Source organism: Balaenoptera ricei, chromosome 4, assembly GCF_028023285.1.
Source record: "Balaenoptera ricei isolate mBalRic1 chromosome 4, mBalRic1.hap2, whole genome shotgun sequence".
Taxonomy (NCBI): domain Eukaryota; kingdom Metazoa; phylum Chordata; class Mammalia; order Artiodactyla; family Balaenopteridae; genus Balaenoptera; species Balaenoptera ricei.
The window spans coordinates 103208894-103227865 of NC_082642.1; the positions used below are offsets into that span (position 1 = coordinate 103208894).

The 18972-nt window shown below is 40.0% G+C and overlaps 1 protein-coding gene across 1 annotated transcript in view; it reads right to left on the reverse strand.

Annotated features, from left to right (window-relative positions):
* Positions 1 to 2493: 2493 nt before the first annotated feature.
* CD96 (CD96 molecule) overlaps positions 2494 to 18972 on the reverse strand; it is a 69461-nt gene continuing 52982 nt past the window's right edge. Inside the window, exons 10-12 of the mRNA XM_059922170.1 lie at positions 17331 to 17524; positions 3078 to 3155; positions 2494 to 2566 (exon numbers count right to left, since the gene is read on the reverse strand). Coding sequence (XP_059778153.1) covers positions 17496 to 17524 — 29 coding nt within the window. The 3' untranslated portion in view covers positions 2494 to 2566; positions 3078 to 3155; positions 17331 to 17495. The remainder of the gene's footprint in view (positions 2567 to 3077; positions 3156 to 17330; positions 17525 to 18972) is intronic.

Here is an 18972-nt window from a genome sequence, read left to right on the forward strand (position 1 = left end):
TTAAAATATCATTCCATATATTGTCACTTGGCATTTACTTTTTTGACTCAATACAGTGTTATTAAGATTCATTCATGCTGTCATACGTGGCTGCCATTCACTCATTTTTCATTGCTCCATAGTATTTTATATGACTATATTACAGTTTATTTATCCACCCTCCTAACTATGACCATTTAGATAATTTACAGTTTTTTTGTTATTATGAGTAGTGTTTTCCCCCCAACATTTGTGTACATATCTCCTGGACACATGTAATAATTTGTTTTTGGGGGGGTATTTATCTAGGAGTAGAAGTGTTGAATTGTCTGCTATGAAACTCTTCAGCTATAAAACATAATGCCTAAGTGGTGGAAAGAGATGGTACCAATTAATACCCTCACCAGCAACATATAACAAATTATATTGATCTACATCCTATGTAACACTTGGCAATTCCAGACTTGTTAATTTTTGCAAGTTGATTATGTGTTAAATGACTTCCTGAATTTAGTCTTCACTGGCATGTCCTGATTGTTAGATAGGCTGAGAATCTCTAGATGTTTTCTAGCTACTTGTGTTTCATCTTTTGTGATGTGCCTATTTGTTCATTTCCTACTGCTTTTTGTCTTTTTAAAACTTGGTTTGTAGGCATTCTTTATATATTCTTGATATAAAGTTTTGATCCTTTGCTAACTATATATTCTTGATCCTTTTTCAAATATGTGTGGCAAATATCTTCTCCCAGATTATAGTTTGCCTTTTTTTAAACTGTCTTTAAGGAGTCTTTTGATGAAAAAAATTTTCTTAATATTATTGTATTCTAATTTTTCAATTTTTTTTTTTTTTTTTTTTTTTAATTTTTATTTATTTATTTATGGCTGTGTTGGGTCTTCGCTTCTGTGCGAGGGCTTCCTCTAGTTGTGGCAAGCGGGGGCCACTCTTCATCGCGGTGCGCAGGCCTCTCACTATCGCGGCCTCTCTTGTTGCGGAGTACAGGCTCCAGACGCGCAGGCTCAGTAATTGTGGCTCACGGGCCTAGTTGCTCCGCGGCATGTGGGATCTTCCCAGACCAGGGCTCCAACCCGTGTCCCCTGCATTGGCAGGCAGACTCTCAACCACTGCGCCACCAGGGAAGCCCTTTCAATTGTTTTTATGGTTAGTGACTTAGGTCTCTTCTTTAAGCCCTTTCTTACCCCAAAGCCAGGAAGAAGTTCACCCTAATTTTATTACATGTTTTAATATTTAGCTTTTTGACACAAATGTCTTAAACTACATGGAGTTTATTTTTGTGTACTGTGCATGGTGGGAGTGCATTTTAACATGTTTTTATTATAAAAAATCAATGTTCCTGGGTCCACTTGCTGAACAGTCTCTTCTTTTTACAGTACTCTGCATGCCACCTTTGACATACGTCTAGGTTACACTGCCTTATGGATCTCTTTGTGTGCTCTCTCTTCTGATACTGCCTTTTCATTCCTGTATTTGGGTACTGAGTTCATGGGTGTCTATTATATTATCAACGTATTTGTTGAGGGAAATGTGTTATATTAAATTATAGAGCGCCATGCCCAGACTAAGAATGAAACTGTGTCATGAATTAAAGATTGTGATTAATCTAAATCTGTGAACCTGAGGTCCATAAAAGAGATAAAGTAAATAAATTATGCTCAAAGAGCGATATTACACAGGTTCCTTTTCTCTCTTTGATTTATTTCCTAAGGACAAGTTCCCAGCAGTGAGATGACTGACTGAGCCAGTGGGTATAAAAGACTTTTAGAGGTTTTCAATGTACAACTTAAATGCTTTTTAAAAGGGACATACACATTTACTCTGTGGCAAAGGGCCCGGGAGTTAAATTCAGAAGTCCTGCACCTGTGGCATCCAGGTTTCTCTTCGCTTTAGCCACATCCTTTGCTGCTTCCCACCATGCTGATCTTTGTCTTGTACCACTAAGAGGCAGTATATTTCCTTTTCCAATCCTGTCAATACCTGCTAAAGCAGCATCAGCAGACCCTGCTGCTACTTGGTCAGATGACAAGTAACAAACCATTTCTGTGCCTCACACTGGGCTCTCACTTTTCCTTTTTTTTTTTTTTTTTAGTGATATGCATATTCTAGCTAGTTCCCTCTTTCCCCAGATCTACTGATAGTTTGCTTTTTTATCTCCACTTTACTCAGATGTTGCCTTCCTCAGTAAGGCCTTTCAAGACCACCCTATTTAGAAGGGCAGTGCCCCCTCACCCTTGATTCTCACTGTCTCCCTTCTCTGCTTTATTTTTTCTGTATCACTTATCACTGTTTGTCTGTCTCTCTTCCAAAAGATTTTGGAACTTAGGTCTGTTTTGTTTACAGATATATCCTTAGCAACTTCAACAATGCTTTAAACATTGTCAATGCCTTGTAAATATTTGTTAATATGATTTTAAACAAAGCACACAGTAGCTGTTCAATATATGTGTTGGGTAAATGAATGAGGCCCAGAGTACTCCAAGGGACTCACAGTTACACTTACAGTATTTGGCATCTTTCCCACTGGAGGTTCAGGAGTAGTTGAAGCCTCGGGTAGTCAGGTCGTAATTGCTGGCTGAAAGACAAAATTTTCAGAATTCCACTTTCTTATAAGGCTGTAATTTAATTTTACTTTGATGTGCTGAATTTTTAAGCGATATGACTTTGGGAAAATCTGAAATTGAAAATATGCTTTGCTACACAGGAACACTAGCTGGCATAATAAGCAAAAGTCTGTAGTTTATGTTTAATGCCAACTTGTCACTGATTTTCTTTCTTTTTCTGTTCTTGTCACCAACTCAGATCACTGGGAGTATTGTAAAGATTACTTTAATATTACCTTAAAAATCCCAGGACAAATGAAAAATACAATATAATAACAAATCACCAACCCAATTTTTAAGATTACAGTGATTGGCATATCAATATAGAGTCACCAGATAATAACTTGCCACAGAGTAACTCAAAAACAAAATATCAACATCAAATGAAAAAATATAGCATTTTGCCCAAACCTCAATATTATCATAGCAGTAGTGTTGTGTTGTCTCTTTTGAGTCACATGAGGAAAGCCTTGCTATACTCACTTTGAGCACTTGGAGGGGTGACGTTTGGAGTCGATGTAGTCACATCTACAAGGGCTGTTGAAGATGGAGCTGGATAACCTACTTTGCAAAAAAAATTCCCAAATTGTCATAGGTATTTACTTTCACATGTTTAAATATGCCACTATGCTTAACAAGGGTGGCACATAGAGCATGGAGTGTTAGAGTTGGAAAGAATCTTAGTGAATACATACTCTAATGGCTTCATTTTATAAATTATGAAACTGAGTTCAAAAGTTCTATGCTTGTGGTTACACACCCAATATTGACACTTTCAAAATATATTGTTTTAGCGTCTACTGTGTGCAAGACTATTCGACATGCAATGAACAATGAAGACAAGGTCCTCACCCTCATGGAACTTATCTTGTAGTGAATCTTCACAATTGTATATAATATTTTCCAATACTAAATATGGTTTCATATTTACTTCAATTCTTAGCTTTCAAAATCATCTCCATCTTTATAAGCCATCATATTTCCCATTCTCCTCCTCCCTCCCTTCTCCCCAAAATGAAAGACTAATTCATATTCATTTGAAAATACCTCTGGATATAAAGCAAGGTAGATTGAAGAAGAAAAATACCCTACCACAGCACACTGAAACATGTTTATGTCTCTAGGGAAGACAAATCTTTAATAGATTTTTTTATTTATATGTACTTCTCCTTTGTTCCAGAACATGTTCATGGTGGCTTACATAAATATGCAAGTGCAAGAAGATAAAAGAAGTGGATAGAAAGAGAAAACATGGGCAAGGAAAAATAAAGTTAGAAGAAGAATGTTGATTTTGTTGAAACCTGACTGGGGATATTACATAAAATGCATTTCTTGATACAGTGTTCTCTTAGTAGATATGGACTGCACATTTGGTCAGAACTTTCTAGTAACAATGCTAAGAAATAAAAAGTATATGTTATGCCATTGGACTTCCCTGGTGACACAGTGGTTTAGAATCTGCCTGCCAATGCAGGGGACACGGGTTCAATCCCTGTTTCGGGAAGATCTCACATGCCGCGGAGCAACTAAGCCCATGCGCCTCAATTACTGAGCCCACGCGCTGCAACTACTGAAGCCTGCATGCCTAGAGCCCGTGCTCTGCAAAAAGAGAAGCCTCCGCAATGAGAAGCTCGCACACCGCAACGAAGAGTAGCCCCCGCTCGCCACAACTAGAAAAAACCCACACACAGCAACAAAGACCCAACGCAGCCAAAAATAAATAAAATTTTAAAAAAATCAAATATCTATAAATATATATATATATAAAAGTGTATGTTATGCCATTGATAAACATTATAAGATAAAAACAGTCAATTTTTAAGAGAAACACAGCTATTCTTTTTATTGTGACTAAAAAAATTTTCTCCCCAGTCTTTATAAAAAACATACTGTAAAATGTGTACAATATTCTCAACAATATCCTTACAGTATGGCAGCCAATATGCTCATTCACCCTCAAGCTCTAGTTAGTAGTGAATAGCCTGGCAACTTCCCAGGTACCTCAATTCCGGGAAAGGGCATGCCTTAAATAGAAAACATGGGTAATCAAATCTCTGAAAGAAGTATATATAAGAGAAATAAATAAATGGCATTGTGGTCCATAAGAAGCTCACATAAGAGATGACCAACCACAATCGTTTTGCAATGCAGCCTACCAATGAACACCAAAGACATACTACACACCAGCTCTATGAATACAGTTAGATACGGGGAGATGTGTTATAGGCTGCCTCACGTGATGCTGTAGGAGGAACGAAAATGGGCAGCCAGCAGCAGGATGGGCAGTAAAAAGTGTTTTAAAGACAGGATATGCACAGCTTCATTTATCCAACGAATACTTATCGAGTTCCCACTATGTACTAGTGTTGGAGACAAAGTGCAGAGAATGAGAGTTTTTGCCCCTGCCCTTATGGAGTATACAATTTAGTGAGAATAAAGGTCAATATGGCAGATTACTGGTCGACCACCAAATCCAGTCCTCTTCTTTCTGGCACAGAGAAACTACACTTCCTAGCGTCCTGTGCAGTTAGGTGTGGTGGCCATGTACCAAGTCCCAGGCAATGGACTGTGAGTGGGAGTGACGGTTGTCACCTCAAGGCTTGTCCTACAAAATATCCCACATATGATCCCCCATGATCTTTCCTCATGTACCATCCAGGTATTATGACATAGAGTGATTTGGAAGTCACAACTTAAATGTGATAGAGCTGCCACAGCATGGGTTACAGGACAGAGCACTCAGTTACCTGCTTGGCCTTTTATTGGTTCTTTCTGTTAGGATAAATACATTTGTATTATATCAAGTATAAATGAACAAAATGAAATGTTGGAATTTGTTGTTACTGTAGTTTGTTTTCTTTCCCTCACAAGTAGTATAAAGAGAATTGCAGTAGAAGATAAGTACTATGGTAGAGAAAATGCACTGTGCTGTGGGATTCCAGAGGAGGAACACATAACCAAGACATGTGAGCTCAGCGAAGGCTTTCTGGAGGAAGTGACATATCAACTAGGCTTGAAGGGTGACAGGAATTAGCCAGACAAGTTGGAGAAAGAGGGTAAGCAAGGAGCAGAATATCCCAAGCAGTGTGGACAGAAAAGGTGGGAGAGAACTGAAGCCCGATCAGAATGTTGAAGGCACTCTGTGAGAAGAAAAGGGATGAGGATGGAGAAGTAAGAAGAAGCTACATCCTTAAGATTCCACGGAGGAATAATACCAAACTAGACCTTAACAGATGCTCTGACCCCAGGGTAAGTGAAGGGTGGCCTGGACTATAGCGTGAAGGCTGTGGGGAAGAAGAGAAGTGGACAGGTTTCAAGTGTGGGCTCTACAGGCTTGGTAAATGGCTGAATGTAGGAAATTAGGAAGAGAGAGAAGTCAAAATAACTTCCAGTTTTCCAGCTTGGGCAGATTTTTGGATCAAGGCATCATTATCTGAGAAAATAAACAGAAAAAAATAGCTTTGGAAGGGCAAGAGGCACGAAGATGAAATAAATTTTGGACAGATTGATTCTGAGTGCATATGAGACATTCAATTCCAGAGGGTTGAGCATGTGAGTCTGAATCTTAGGAGTAAAATTAGGCTGCAAATGAGTATTTGTGAGACATCAGCATGTAGACAGTAACTGGAGTAACTGAGAGTGCCAAAGAAAATGGGTCTTGGCAGAAGAGAAGAGGCCCTAGCATGGAACAATGAGGACCACTTCCATGTAAGGTACTGGCAGGAGAAAAGGAGATTGAAAAGGAGGACCCCAGGGAGGCAGGAGGAAAGCCAGGGGCTATGGCTTAGAGAAGCCAAGGTGACGGAGGGTTTCCAGACGCAGGGCCAGTCAGTCCAATTCCGCAAATATTTGTGAGTGAGCGCTGTGTGCCAGACGCTGGGTCAGTGCAGTCAAATGCTGCCAAGAAGACAGATTCCCTTCTAGCTCTTAACTGCTAGGAAGCCATTGCATTAGACTTGCATACAAAGCCTAAGAGACAGATTTGCAAACCACCTGGAGATGTGCAAAAGCAGTGTAGCTTAGCTATTAAAAGCATGAATTCCAGAGCCACATACCGTGAGCTGAAGCCTCGCTTAGTTCTAAGTTAAATGTATGATCTTGGTAAAGTCTACTGACCTGTCTCTCTTTCTTGTATTCCTCACGTCTAAAATAACAGTACTTTTCTATAGGGTGACTGTGATGATTGAGAAATCATCACTCGTATGAATTCTGGTAGAAGAATGCCTGGCGTGAGGTAAACACTAAAAAGTAATTTTAGAAGCTATACAACAGGTCATCTGCAGTTTAGTTCAGGTGCTGAAGACACAAGCATATCATAGCAATAGACGAATCTCCTGATGAGTTCTACCATTGCCCCACTTTCCTTGGTCTTTCTAGAAGGACTCTGATTCCAGGTAACCAATCCCTCCTCCCCAGGCTGGCCCAAGTCAAGAACTACACTCCAAAAGGCTGCACCAGAAAAAGGCTGGGGTGAAGAGAACGGCAGCGTGCTGGGCATTAGCTCTCTGATGGCGTGGTGATGCCTGCTGGCAGAGTCACCTGCAGCTCTCCTCTTCCACCTCACTGAGCCCCCGTGGCTCAGATTCTCGTGCAGTCACTGTAACTTCCAGCTCACTGCCTCCTACTGCTCATCAAGACAAATGGCAGGAAAAATGCACCAAAAGACTGGCGGCAGGAGACATGAAGTAGCTGTAGGGCAAGCTCAGATTGTCTCAAACTGAGTATTGGGATCACATTCCTGGACACCCCAGAACTGCTCTGAGGGAATTGAGCCCTGGCGTTCTCCCACTGGCCCACCCTGGCCGGCAGTCGAATAGCAAGGAGGTCAGCCGCTGTTCACTCCCTGTGAGCATTTGGCTGGCTGTGCTCCACCACGCCCTCTAGAGGAAGGCCCAGGAAGTCTCTGCATCAAGAGCAGCTATGCTTCTCCTCTGCAACTGGCTCATTACGATTTTGTGAACCTATGGATCACAGAGTGAATTTGAATTTCTTTCTCTCATCGAGATGGCTTTATCTTTGTCCCTCTTTGCAGTAATTTCTTCAGTTATCTATTTTTAAAAATTTTTTAAGTTTACCTCGTAACCATACAAGACAAAGTAAAAAATGCGCAGAAGAAAACTAGCCATAAGTAATCATTGGATACTGTGGGATACTGAGAGATATGATGTGCTTCTCCTAATTAATATAGGAAGAAAAGGTGAAAGAGGAAGTGAGGAGGGGAAGGGAAAAAGAAGAAAGACTATCCACATTTTAAACAATTCTCAGAAGGATGAAAGAAAGAATGATCCCTTTACTCTGGAAATCTGTTCCTTGTATAGGAGAAAGTGTGGCTTTCATTGTCAGTCATAGTCTCATCTCTTATCTCCCTTCCCATGGGCCAGCATCATTCATTCTTCCTCCCTCCCCCACTCTCTTCCTCTCACTGGGAGAACTGACCTTCACAGTATTCACCAAGTGACTTAGTAAGTGAAAGCAGAAAGGAATGGTTTTACAGTGGTGATACATCATAACAATGGTGATGATGATGATGAAGAAAAAGAACGAGGAAGCAAAAATCAGAGAACTCTGTACTTATTTGTGAGCTACCACCATCACCTAGAGATCTCAGTCTAATGTGCAACTGCCAGCCACCTTTGAAAGTACTTTTCACTTAGAAGGAACAGACATTTTCTGATTGCCCACACTGGGTGCTAGCACTGATTAGTAACATATGATTTGATTCTGGCAGGATTCACTGGAATCCTGATGAAGTATGATAACTGGGAATTTCATTTGTATTAAATGGACTGATTAAATGTTCTCTTCTAGAGGTCAGAAAATAATGTGACATAAATCCTTACTTACTGCAGATTTACTGCAGGGGAAGAATTCATTTGTTTGATTCCGTCTAGCGAGTGTTGTTCCTGGACCATGGGAAGAGGAACACTGCCTCGGGCATGCATGCTGTCTTGATCTTTGCCTCACTGTGTCTCTTGCCTGGTTTAGATAACAGCCCTACGCTTCCTCTCACAGGCAGGCCTGTGGAGTTTGTTGAGGGCTGAATCAGTGCCATAGCTTCTGGGAACAAAAGGATCAATGACAGCTATCACTATCTTGAGGGAGCCCAAGGTCATTTCAGTCTTATTCGTCTCCAGCTGAATTTTGTTTTGGTCTTGGCCTAAGGGTCCGTGCCAAGTTGCATAGGTTATTGAAAGAATGATCCCTTTAATCTGGGATTTTGCCCATCATGCAGAAGTCAGAGCTGAAGCCAGCTAGAGATAGCTTTACACCGATGGTTCAAGGTTAAGGTCTCTTGGCATTACATGACACAACCTCTAACAATCTCAACGTTGTTATCTCTTGCTACTCCCTGCTTACATTCTTTCATTTATTCAGCAAGCATTTGGGAGCCTCTATCTTCCAGGCATTGTACTTGGCACTGGGGATACAATGATTAGCTTCCCTGGAGTTTAAGTTCATGAGGATATGGACATTAACCAGAGAATCACATAAACCAATCCAAACAGGAGAACATTTGAAGGAGAGAAGGCCTAGTCAGAGTCCCAGGAAGGCTGCCCTGAGGAATGTAGAGGGAGAATGGAGGCAGGGGAGGGGCTGTGGGAGCTTTAAGGTAGGGGACACAGCAAGTGCAAAGGTCCTGGGGTGGTCTACACACTGTGGTTTAGTATTAGCAATGTGTGGTACTTGTCTATTCCAGGGCTGGGCCTTTACAAGCCCTCAGAAGTGTTTGTTCTGTGCGTTGAACTGAACAGAGTGTTGCAACAGTGCACATCCATGGCCTCAGCAGCAGCAGAACAGTGATCAAACTGTGGCACACTCGGGGCTTCCCTGGTGGCGCACTGGTTGAGAGTCTGCCTGCCAATGCAGGGGACACGGGTTCGAGCCCTGGTCTGGGAAGATCCCACATGCCGCGGAGCAACTGGGCCCGTGAGCCACAACTACTGAGCCTGCGCGTCTGGAGCATGTGCTCCGCAACAAGAGAGGCCGCGACAGTGAGAGGCCCGCGCACCGCGATGAAGAGTGGCCCCCGCTTGCCGCAACTAGAGAAAGCCCTCGCGCAGAAACGAAGACCCAACACAGCCAAAAATAAAATAAATAAATAAAATTTAAAAAAAGAAAAAAGAAAATGCTCCCTATTTCACTTACAAAATTAATTTAAAAAAAACCAAAAAACTGTGGCACACTGGTGGCAGCCAATGCTGCTTGTTTCTCTGAGCTGTTTTCTTTTGTTTTCCTTCTGTTTCTGAAAGCAAGCCCTTCCTAGAGCCCGACCTAGAGATTCTGTAACTATAAGAGGACATACGTATCTGCCAATCTCTTGACATCAAGTACAGCATTTTAAAAGACTTGCCTTCATATTCCTTTCAGTCAAGTCTTTAAAAGATTTGTATTACATATTTCAGCATGCGAATAAGCCATACTTGCTTTTTGTCTTTTCTGTTTTAAGGTTATGTTTACACTCACAATATGGCAAAACCTCTTCAGCATTCAATAGTTGGTTTTATATTATGAAATACTACGTAGGCAAGTAATATGCCAAACCCAGTGACAGACAGTTGTTTGCTTTGTTTGCTGGTTGTTTATTTCTTCTTCAGTTTGAATGTTTATTGTTATTTAACCTTGTACATGTCCAGAGGTACAAAGTTTGAATGTTTATTGTTATTTAACCTTGTACATGTCCAGAGGTACAAAATAATGATCCTTGGTTTCCAGGAAAGAAGAAGGGGTTTAGAGGAAAACACTGCTTAGTACAAAATGGCTTGCTATATTAATTCATAAACTGCCATGAGGTTAGATGAGATTTGAAACCTTTTGAAACCCATTTCTATTAAAACTTAAAATGCTTTTTCACTAACGTTAAAAATTACCCCTTTATGTTATCACTAGAAATTCAATGAAGTCAGAAGACAGCTCCAATCAACTCAGAAGACAGTTCTGAGTTGGATGGAGGAGACAGAGACATATTCTATAAGAGCTAATTCTGGTTGGCTCCTTGTGACATTAGGAAGCAAAACCCAATCTCTTAACCTGGACTCTTGCCATCTTCCCAGTGACCATCCCTCTCACTGCCGGAGAGGGAAAGGCAGGGAAATGCTAGAGACCCCATGTGGATTAATTTGGGGAAAATACTGAAATATTTTCCAAACAATTTAATTATTTAACATCGACTACTATGTGCCAAATAAAAAAGACAGGTGAGCAGTTGCGATATAAGTGGAGAATAAAGGATAAAATGGTAATGACAACAACAAAAAAGAAATATTGATTTGGTCATTGCTTCCTCCTTCAAGGAATTAAAAAATACAAGTAAAAGTATTGATTTATTTCAAGGTTAATTTTGCTCACTGGACTCTTTTGATCCCGGCCTACTTCTTGGACTGGACTGTGTGAGCCTTAGCTTTAGAGTTGCTCTTTATGCATTTTTACACTTCATACTCTTAATAACCATGTGAACTAGAAAATATTACTTCTGTTTTTTTTAATATAAGAAAACAGGATTAGAGAAGTGAAATAACTTGCCCTGGGTAACAGAGCTAGTAGGTGGCAGAGATAAGAATTGAACCCAAGCCTTTCTGACACCAAAGATTATATTCAATCCACTCTGGTAGCCTTAAAGTGTAGTTAGGCTTTATGGTTTATCACAGGCTATTGAATATAGTTCATTGTGCTATATCGTAGGACCTTGTTGTCTATCCATTATACATAATAGTTTGCCTCTGCTGGTCCCAAACGCCCAATCCACCCCTCCCCCACTCCCCCACCCCATTGGCACCCACAAGTCTATTCTCTATGCCTGTGAGTCTGTTTCTGTTTTGTAGATAAGTTCATTTGTATTCAATATCCTGTGATACACCATAATGGAAAAAGAATATGAAAAAGAATGTATATTTATGTATAAATGAATCACTTTGCTGTATAGTAGAAATTAACACAACATTGTAAAACAACTATGCTTCAATAAAATAAAAATTTTTTTAAATTAAAAAAAAAAGTATAGTTAGCCTTGTTAACAGCATGGAGGGAAACGCTAGAGAGCCCCAGGCAGATTAATTGGGGGGAAATCTTTGAGAACCAAGGTTTAGCCGTGGAAGAGCTCAGTCATGGTCCCTAACACACAACCACTCAAAACAGAAGGCCTTTTATATCCTCTGCTTTTCTCCTCTCTCCTCTCTTCCATCATCACCTCTTAGTTTCCTGTCATGAGACTACCCAGTCTTTGGGCCGTGACCAGGTGCCTTTTTCTTTAGGGAGACTTCTGCTCTTTCTAAAACACTTCCCTTGTTAATCACTTTCTTCTTTGTACTTTAGAAAATATCCTTACCCCACCCCCAAATGTTTATGGAGTTATCAATACTTATTGAGAACCATGTGTTATCACTGTTCTAGGCAATGGAGAGACATCAGTAGACAAATCAGACCAAAAAATCCTGCCCTCGTGGGATTTACTTTCTTGTGGGGAAAAGCCAGACGAGTAAATTATACAAGATGTTAAAAGACACTAAGGAGAAAAATAAAACAGGGAAAGAGGACAGGAAGTGAGATAGAGGGTGTTACAGTTTAAAATGAATTGGTCATGGAAAGCCCCACATTGAGAAGGTGACATTTGAACAAAGATTGGGAGAAGATGAGGTGTGAGCCATGTGGATTTTGGGGGGAAGAATTTCCAGGCAGAGGGAATGAGTGAAAAGGCCCTGAGGTGGGAGCACCCAGGTCATGTTGGAGGAACAGCAAAGAGGCCGATTTGGGTGAAGCCCAGTGAGCGAGGGGGAGAGTAGAGTAGTGGGAATATAATAAATTGGATATAACATGTGACCTTTCAAGCCAACTTTATAGATATCTGCTTTTTCTCACTGCCCACTCGCCTCCTCCACTCATAAGACCATGATCATGGTGGGTTTCATTTACATCCGAATCCATCTCAAGTAGAAGTAGACACATAATTCTAGGGTTTTTTTGTTTTTATTAAAACACACACACACACACCAAACAATTTAGACAAAGACAGACTGGTTAATTACTCAACCACTTTATTTTCTACCTTGGGTTTCCTACCATGTTCCCAAAGGGATTTAACGGAACTAATAATAAAACGTAACATTTTGACACTATGAACCAGGTACTATATTATCCGGTGTTTTACATGCCGAGTCTCCTCTGTTGCTTTTAATAACCCATTAAGGAAGGCACTACCCATGCTAACACTCTTCCTTTTCTTCTTTCTCTTGTCTTTCCCCATTTTCTTCAAGCATCCTCACCTTGGCCATGTTTTTAGAACTCTGTTTATTACTTGTCAATCCATCACACCATTGCCAAGAACTACAGCTTTCTGTGGACTATCTCAGTGGGTAAACCATCACCTCATCATGTTTGCTTCATTTTCAATGAATTTATTTTACTTGCAAATTTTTAAATCTTTTAAATAAAACTGTATATGTGTACACATGATGATTTGATATACATATACATAGTGAAGTGATTACCATACTCAGCCCGTTAACATGTTGTCTCTTTTCACATAGTTACTTTTGTGTGTGTGTGTGATGAGAGCATGTGAAATCTACTCTTAGCAAATTCCCAATATTCAATACAGTATTATTAACTATAGTCATCATGCTATACATTTGATCTCTAGACTTACTGATCCTACTTAACTCCAACTTTGTACACTTTGACAAATATTTCCCCTACCTCCCTACCCTTGCTAACTACCGTTCTACTCTTTGCTTCCATGTATTTGACTCTTTTTAGATTTCACATATAAGTGAGATCATGTAGTTCTTTTTCTGTGTCTACCTTATTTCACTTAGCATAATGTCCGCCATGTTCATCCATGTTGTTGCATATCATAGGATCTCCTTTTTTAAGGGCGAATAACATACATACATATATACACACACACACATAAATATATATTTTTTATCAATGGGAACTTAGGCTGTTTCCATATCTTGGCTACTGTGAATAGTGCAGTGAATATGGGAGCACAGATATCCCTTAGAGGTGGCTTTCATTTCCTTTCTGTAAATACCAAAAAGAGAGATTGCTGGATCAAATCATAGTTCTACATTTAAATTTTTGAGGAACTTCGAAAACCGTTTTCCATGTTTTTCATTCTATTTTCTATTAAAGGCTACATCAATTTACACTCCCATCAACAGTGTACAAGGGTTCTCTTTTCTCCATATCCTTGCCAACACTTATCTTTAATTTTTTGGATGATAGCCATTCTAACAGGTGTGAGGTGATATTTCATTGTGGTTTTGATTTGCATTTCCCTAATGATTAGTGATGTTGAGCACCTTTACATATACCTTTTGGCCATTTGTATGTCTTCTTTGGAAAAATGTCTGTTCAGGTCTTTTGTTCATGTTTTAGCAGGTGGTTTCTTGTTTTGCTATTGAATTGAATAAATTCCTTATATATTTTGGATATTAACCCCTTATCAGATATATGATTTGCAAATATTTTCTCCCAACCCATAAATTGTTTTGTATTTTGTTGATTGTTTCTTTTGCTGTGCAGAAAATTTTTTTAGTTTGATGTAGTACACTTGTTTATTTTTGCTTTTGTTGCCTGAACTTTTGGTGTCATATCAAAAAAGTCATTGCTGAGGCCAGTTGATGTCAAGGAGCTTTTTCCCTATGTTTTCTTCTAGGAGTTTTACAGTTTCAGGTCTTATATTTAAATTTTTAATCTATTTTGAGGTGATTTTTGTGTATGGTGTAAGAAAAGGGTTCAATTTCATTCTTTTGCATGTGGATATCCAGTTCCCTAAGCACCATTTATTGAAGAGACTATCCTTTCTCAGTGCGTATTCTTGGTGCCTTTGTTGAAAATTAGTTGACCATATTTGCTTGGGTTTATTTCTGGGTTCTCTATTCTATTCCGTTGGCCTACATGTCTGTTTATGCATGTACCATACTATTTTGATTACTACATCTTTGTAGTATAGTGAGAAATCAGGAAGTGTGATACCTCCAACTCTGTTCTTCTTTCTCAACGTTGCTTTGGCTATTTGGTGTCTTTTGTGAATATGAATTTTAGGGTTGTTTTTTCTATTTCTGTGAAAAATGCCATTGGAATTTTGATAGGGACTGACTGAATTGAATCTGTATATTGCTTGGAGTAGTGTGGACAATTTAACAATATTAATTATTCCAATCCATGAACATCGGATGTCTTTTCACATGTTTGCATGTCTTACAATTTCCTTCATCAACGTTTTATATTTTTCAGTGTACAGATATTTCACTTTCTTGCTCAGATTTATTCCTAAGTATTTTACTCTTTTTTGATGCTATTGTGAATGAGGTTGTTTTCTTAATTTCTTTTTTGTTGTTGCTGGTGTCACTGAATTTCTTTTAATTTTAACGGATAATGCAGAACGGAATTTTCAAATGGGACTCTTTGTACCTCCATTTTAGGTGAGGTCCCAAAGGCTAAGAATGATATTACAGGGCAAGTCATCCTCACTTCTAAAGTAGAGTTTTAGACCACCTATGAAGGACATGTGAAGATAGAGTAGAATGGGTTCATCAGTTCTGGTCCATCATCCACCTCAAGGCTATGTAAGGGGATGAAAGCAGCCCTGGTGAGGATTTCTTTGGAGAGAGTTGGGGTGCTGTGAGTCAAGTCCCTTTTCATGGAGGAGGGAAAGAAGAATATGCTCCCTTAGCTTAGTCCAAGTGAAGTGTGGGTTCAAGAGACCACTCAGAGCTCTTGACCTGCATGTCCTGGAGTTTGGGACAAAGGGGACTAGTGCCCTACTCAGGCTAAAGAGGCTACACTGGGAGCCTATGCTTAAGTAGCAGTGCTAAATGGGCGTAGAGAAGAGAGATATGGCCATACTGGGGAAAAGGAGCACTTCCCCAAACAGGAGACCAAGGTACATGTTTTCCCAGACAAAATAGAATGCCACAAAAAGAAATCTCACCCAGGAAAAAATACTAAGAGGAATAAAAAGCTCCCAAGCTGACAAACCCCCAGAAGCTAACAGGCAGGGAGGGGAGGAACGCAGAAGACCGAAAGAGAAGCATGGCCCATCAAGGGGACAGCATCCACAGGTCAGTCACAGATTTCTGAAACCTGCCCAAGTGCCCCCATGAGGTCAAGATGGCAATTTTAATTTTCCCCAGCCTTAGGGCACCTAAGTCAGATTACGGTCAGCCTGACAAGGAAGGTCTTTCCTTACCTACCCCTCCTCTTTTTTCCCCATTTCATGATCTCCAAAGAGAGAGTCAAGCCAACAACTAGGAGTGGAGAACAGGATGGAGCCAGGAAATCTCAAAGACATCTCCCATGTCTGTCCCTTACCCAACCCCCCAGACATAAAAGACACAACCTCACATCCCAGGCTTCCACAGCTGAGGTAGACCCACACTTGGTGGGAAGGAGGGAGAAAAGTTCTGAACTGAATTAACTTTTGCAAATTTTGACATTACATTGACAAGCTTTTTAAATTATTGACACAAATCTGTTCTTGTGGCTGAAAGGGACCAGATAATATTTATTATACGAAAATCACCAAAAAAGCCAAGGAAAAGAATTACCTAAAATTTATTTCAGAGGCTAGGTAGAAATTCAACAGAGCTCATTTGGACAGGAAATGATGGGGCAAAAGAAAATTATTTTTTTCTAATCTACCCAGTTCAGTTTATTTATTCAACTAAAAGCAGAGGTAAAATTTATTTGTAAGTTCACGCTGCTGCTGTCATAGTGATCGAGTTCATCAAGCTCAGTTGTCTAAGACTTTGCCTATTCTTATGTAAAATTAAACATGAAAATTTAACTTATTTTCTCAAATAGTAATATTTTCACTTGACCTTCCATTCTATTGACATAGCATTTATTGACATAACTACCCAGTCTCCTTGACAAGTGCGTAATTGTACTCCAGTAATTCACCTGCAGCACAAAGAGGCTTTAAACCTACAATGGCACTGACTGGAAAATTGCACTTAAAAGAATATAGGTCAGCAAATACATCTAAACACATCCAAGTCAGCCTCATCAACCCCCAGTGTCAGGATAAGGTGGATATTGATCCTCAGGTCAACATAAAGGAGATGTGTGGTGTGAAATCTTAATTTCTACATACAACTGTTTTCCCATGGGAGGCAGATAGTTTGGGGAACATGTGCTCACTGAAAGACTAAAGGCAATATGTATTGCTGGATTACTGGTCCAGAAAGGATTTGCAAGACTCCTTTGGGGGAAGATGACAGTAGGCAGGACAGAGCTCATCACACATCATGTGGTGTGTTCACAGACACTCAATAATTAGGAAATGAACTGAATAGGATGTCCAATAGCTTTTCCCCAGACATACCTCACCCAAAAGGGGGAACACTGAATAAACACATACGCAAGGTAAATCAGTCATCAAGGAGGCTACCCTTGACTTATGGGTGACAGGAACGGAAAAATTGAGAAATTCTTTAACAACTGTAAAGTGCGTCCCAGGTGAATGGTGGTGAGAAAGATGTAATGTCCAGAATTTCCTAGGATTCAAGGGAGAGCACTGGAGTTTTGTATGGATTCTGTACATATCTCTGGGCAATAAGAATTATAGTATAATGATGTTGAGAGGAAAAGGGGTAACGAATGGAGGAGGGTCTTTTTCTCCAATTTATTTCCAACTGAGGAAATGTCAGCCCCACTTCTGGAGGCAGAATTTCTCAGAAAGCACTGGTCCAGAGAGGGAAAGATTAATATAGACGTAGCTGTCATACTGACCTTTTCATAGCAGCAATACCAGCTTCACACTAGAAGGGATTTATTCAATGTCTAACGACATTTATTGAGCACCCATCATGTACTCTCAGAGGCAGTAAGACTCGGGCTTTGCAGCTGACTGTTTAGGTTGTTTCACTTTCTGCACGACTTTGGGCAAGTTAATTATTAACCTCTTTGTGCTTCAGTATCTTCATCTGTAAAATGGGGATAATGACAGTACTTATACCATTGTGTTTTGGGGAGGGTTAAAGGAGATAATACATTTACTAGTTTAGAATAGTGCCAGGCACATCAGAGGTACTCAAATATTAACAAACATTGTTAACATTATTGCTTAGTACTATAATACAATCATGGCATTTGGTAAAAATTTTTAGGTAATTACTAGAAAAATAAAACCTGGAAAGCCCTTGTGTGATAGTTTTATAAAAATATTTTATTTATTCCCCCACGTTTAGGCAGACAACCCTGCTGAGGCTTCTGTCACACACAGAACTCTCAATTTCTACATATGCCCATTCTAGTTCAGACCATTATCACTTTAAATCTATATCATCTGGTCGTCATCATTGGGCCTTCTGTTTTACTTACATTTTTTATATACTCAAAAAGCCATAGTGGATGTTTTTTGATGTTCAGATCGCAGTTCGAATCCATAGCCTATTAACCTAAGCGCACCTCCACCTGGTTCCACCTCACCTAAGCAACTTGCAGCCCCCTTCCCAACAAGCATTGTCAGCACTCATCCTGCTTGTCTTCCTAGGTCCTGCATGCATTTTATTTTATGTCTTTGCTCAAGACCATTATATGAAGATCTGTCTCTCATCTTTCTTCTATTTGAGTCTATATTTCTTTCCAGACCCCCTGCGCAACTTTCCTGATTCTACTCTCCATGTCCCCAGAACTCATTTACTTTTCTTAATTTTCGGTGCTTGGATACATATGATAAAGGCAGAAATTATCAGACAGCAACAGAGGTGTCCTGACCCTTGAAGACAGGTATGGCAGGACCAGAGAAGGTGTCAGAAGTTGCTATCACAAACAAATCACATAGGCTTCTCATTGCCTTGCAGAGTCTCTCTGGGACCCCCTTCTTCACTTTAGAATATCCAGATCTACAACTGATCTAATCTGCTTCCCCTGTATTTGTGTTGGACTAATCTCATCTAATTCCAGGTTGATCTCCCACCCATTTCTGACATGCCTTCTCATAAATTAGTAGTTCCATTGCATCCCCTGTGGAACTACTTCCTTCAATCTGTACCCTTCCTCTCTGATGCCCCCACTCGCCAAGGATCAGGTGTGCTCACCTGGAGAGCTGGCCAATGGTTAGAATCAGACTGGATATGGTATTTCACTCAAAGCTTCCAGGAGTAGAAAGATCCAGACTGTAAGGATTATCTAACTTTTTAGAGAGGGCTTAATATCAAAAGTAAATGCCATCAGGTCCAAGAGTTGTACACAAAAATAGGAGGCAAAGCCAAAATGTCTGTGGCATGGTGGCCAGTGAAATGGGAGGCTAGGCAAGCGGGTCTGGCTAGATTGTAAGCTCTGTGCAGCAGGGGGCCTGCTTGTCACATTCATTACTGTATCCCAGCGCCTCAAAAATTCCTGGCTCGTTGTCAACACTCCGTGTTTGTTG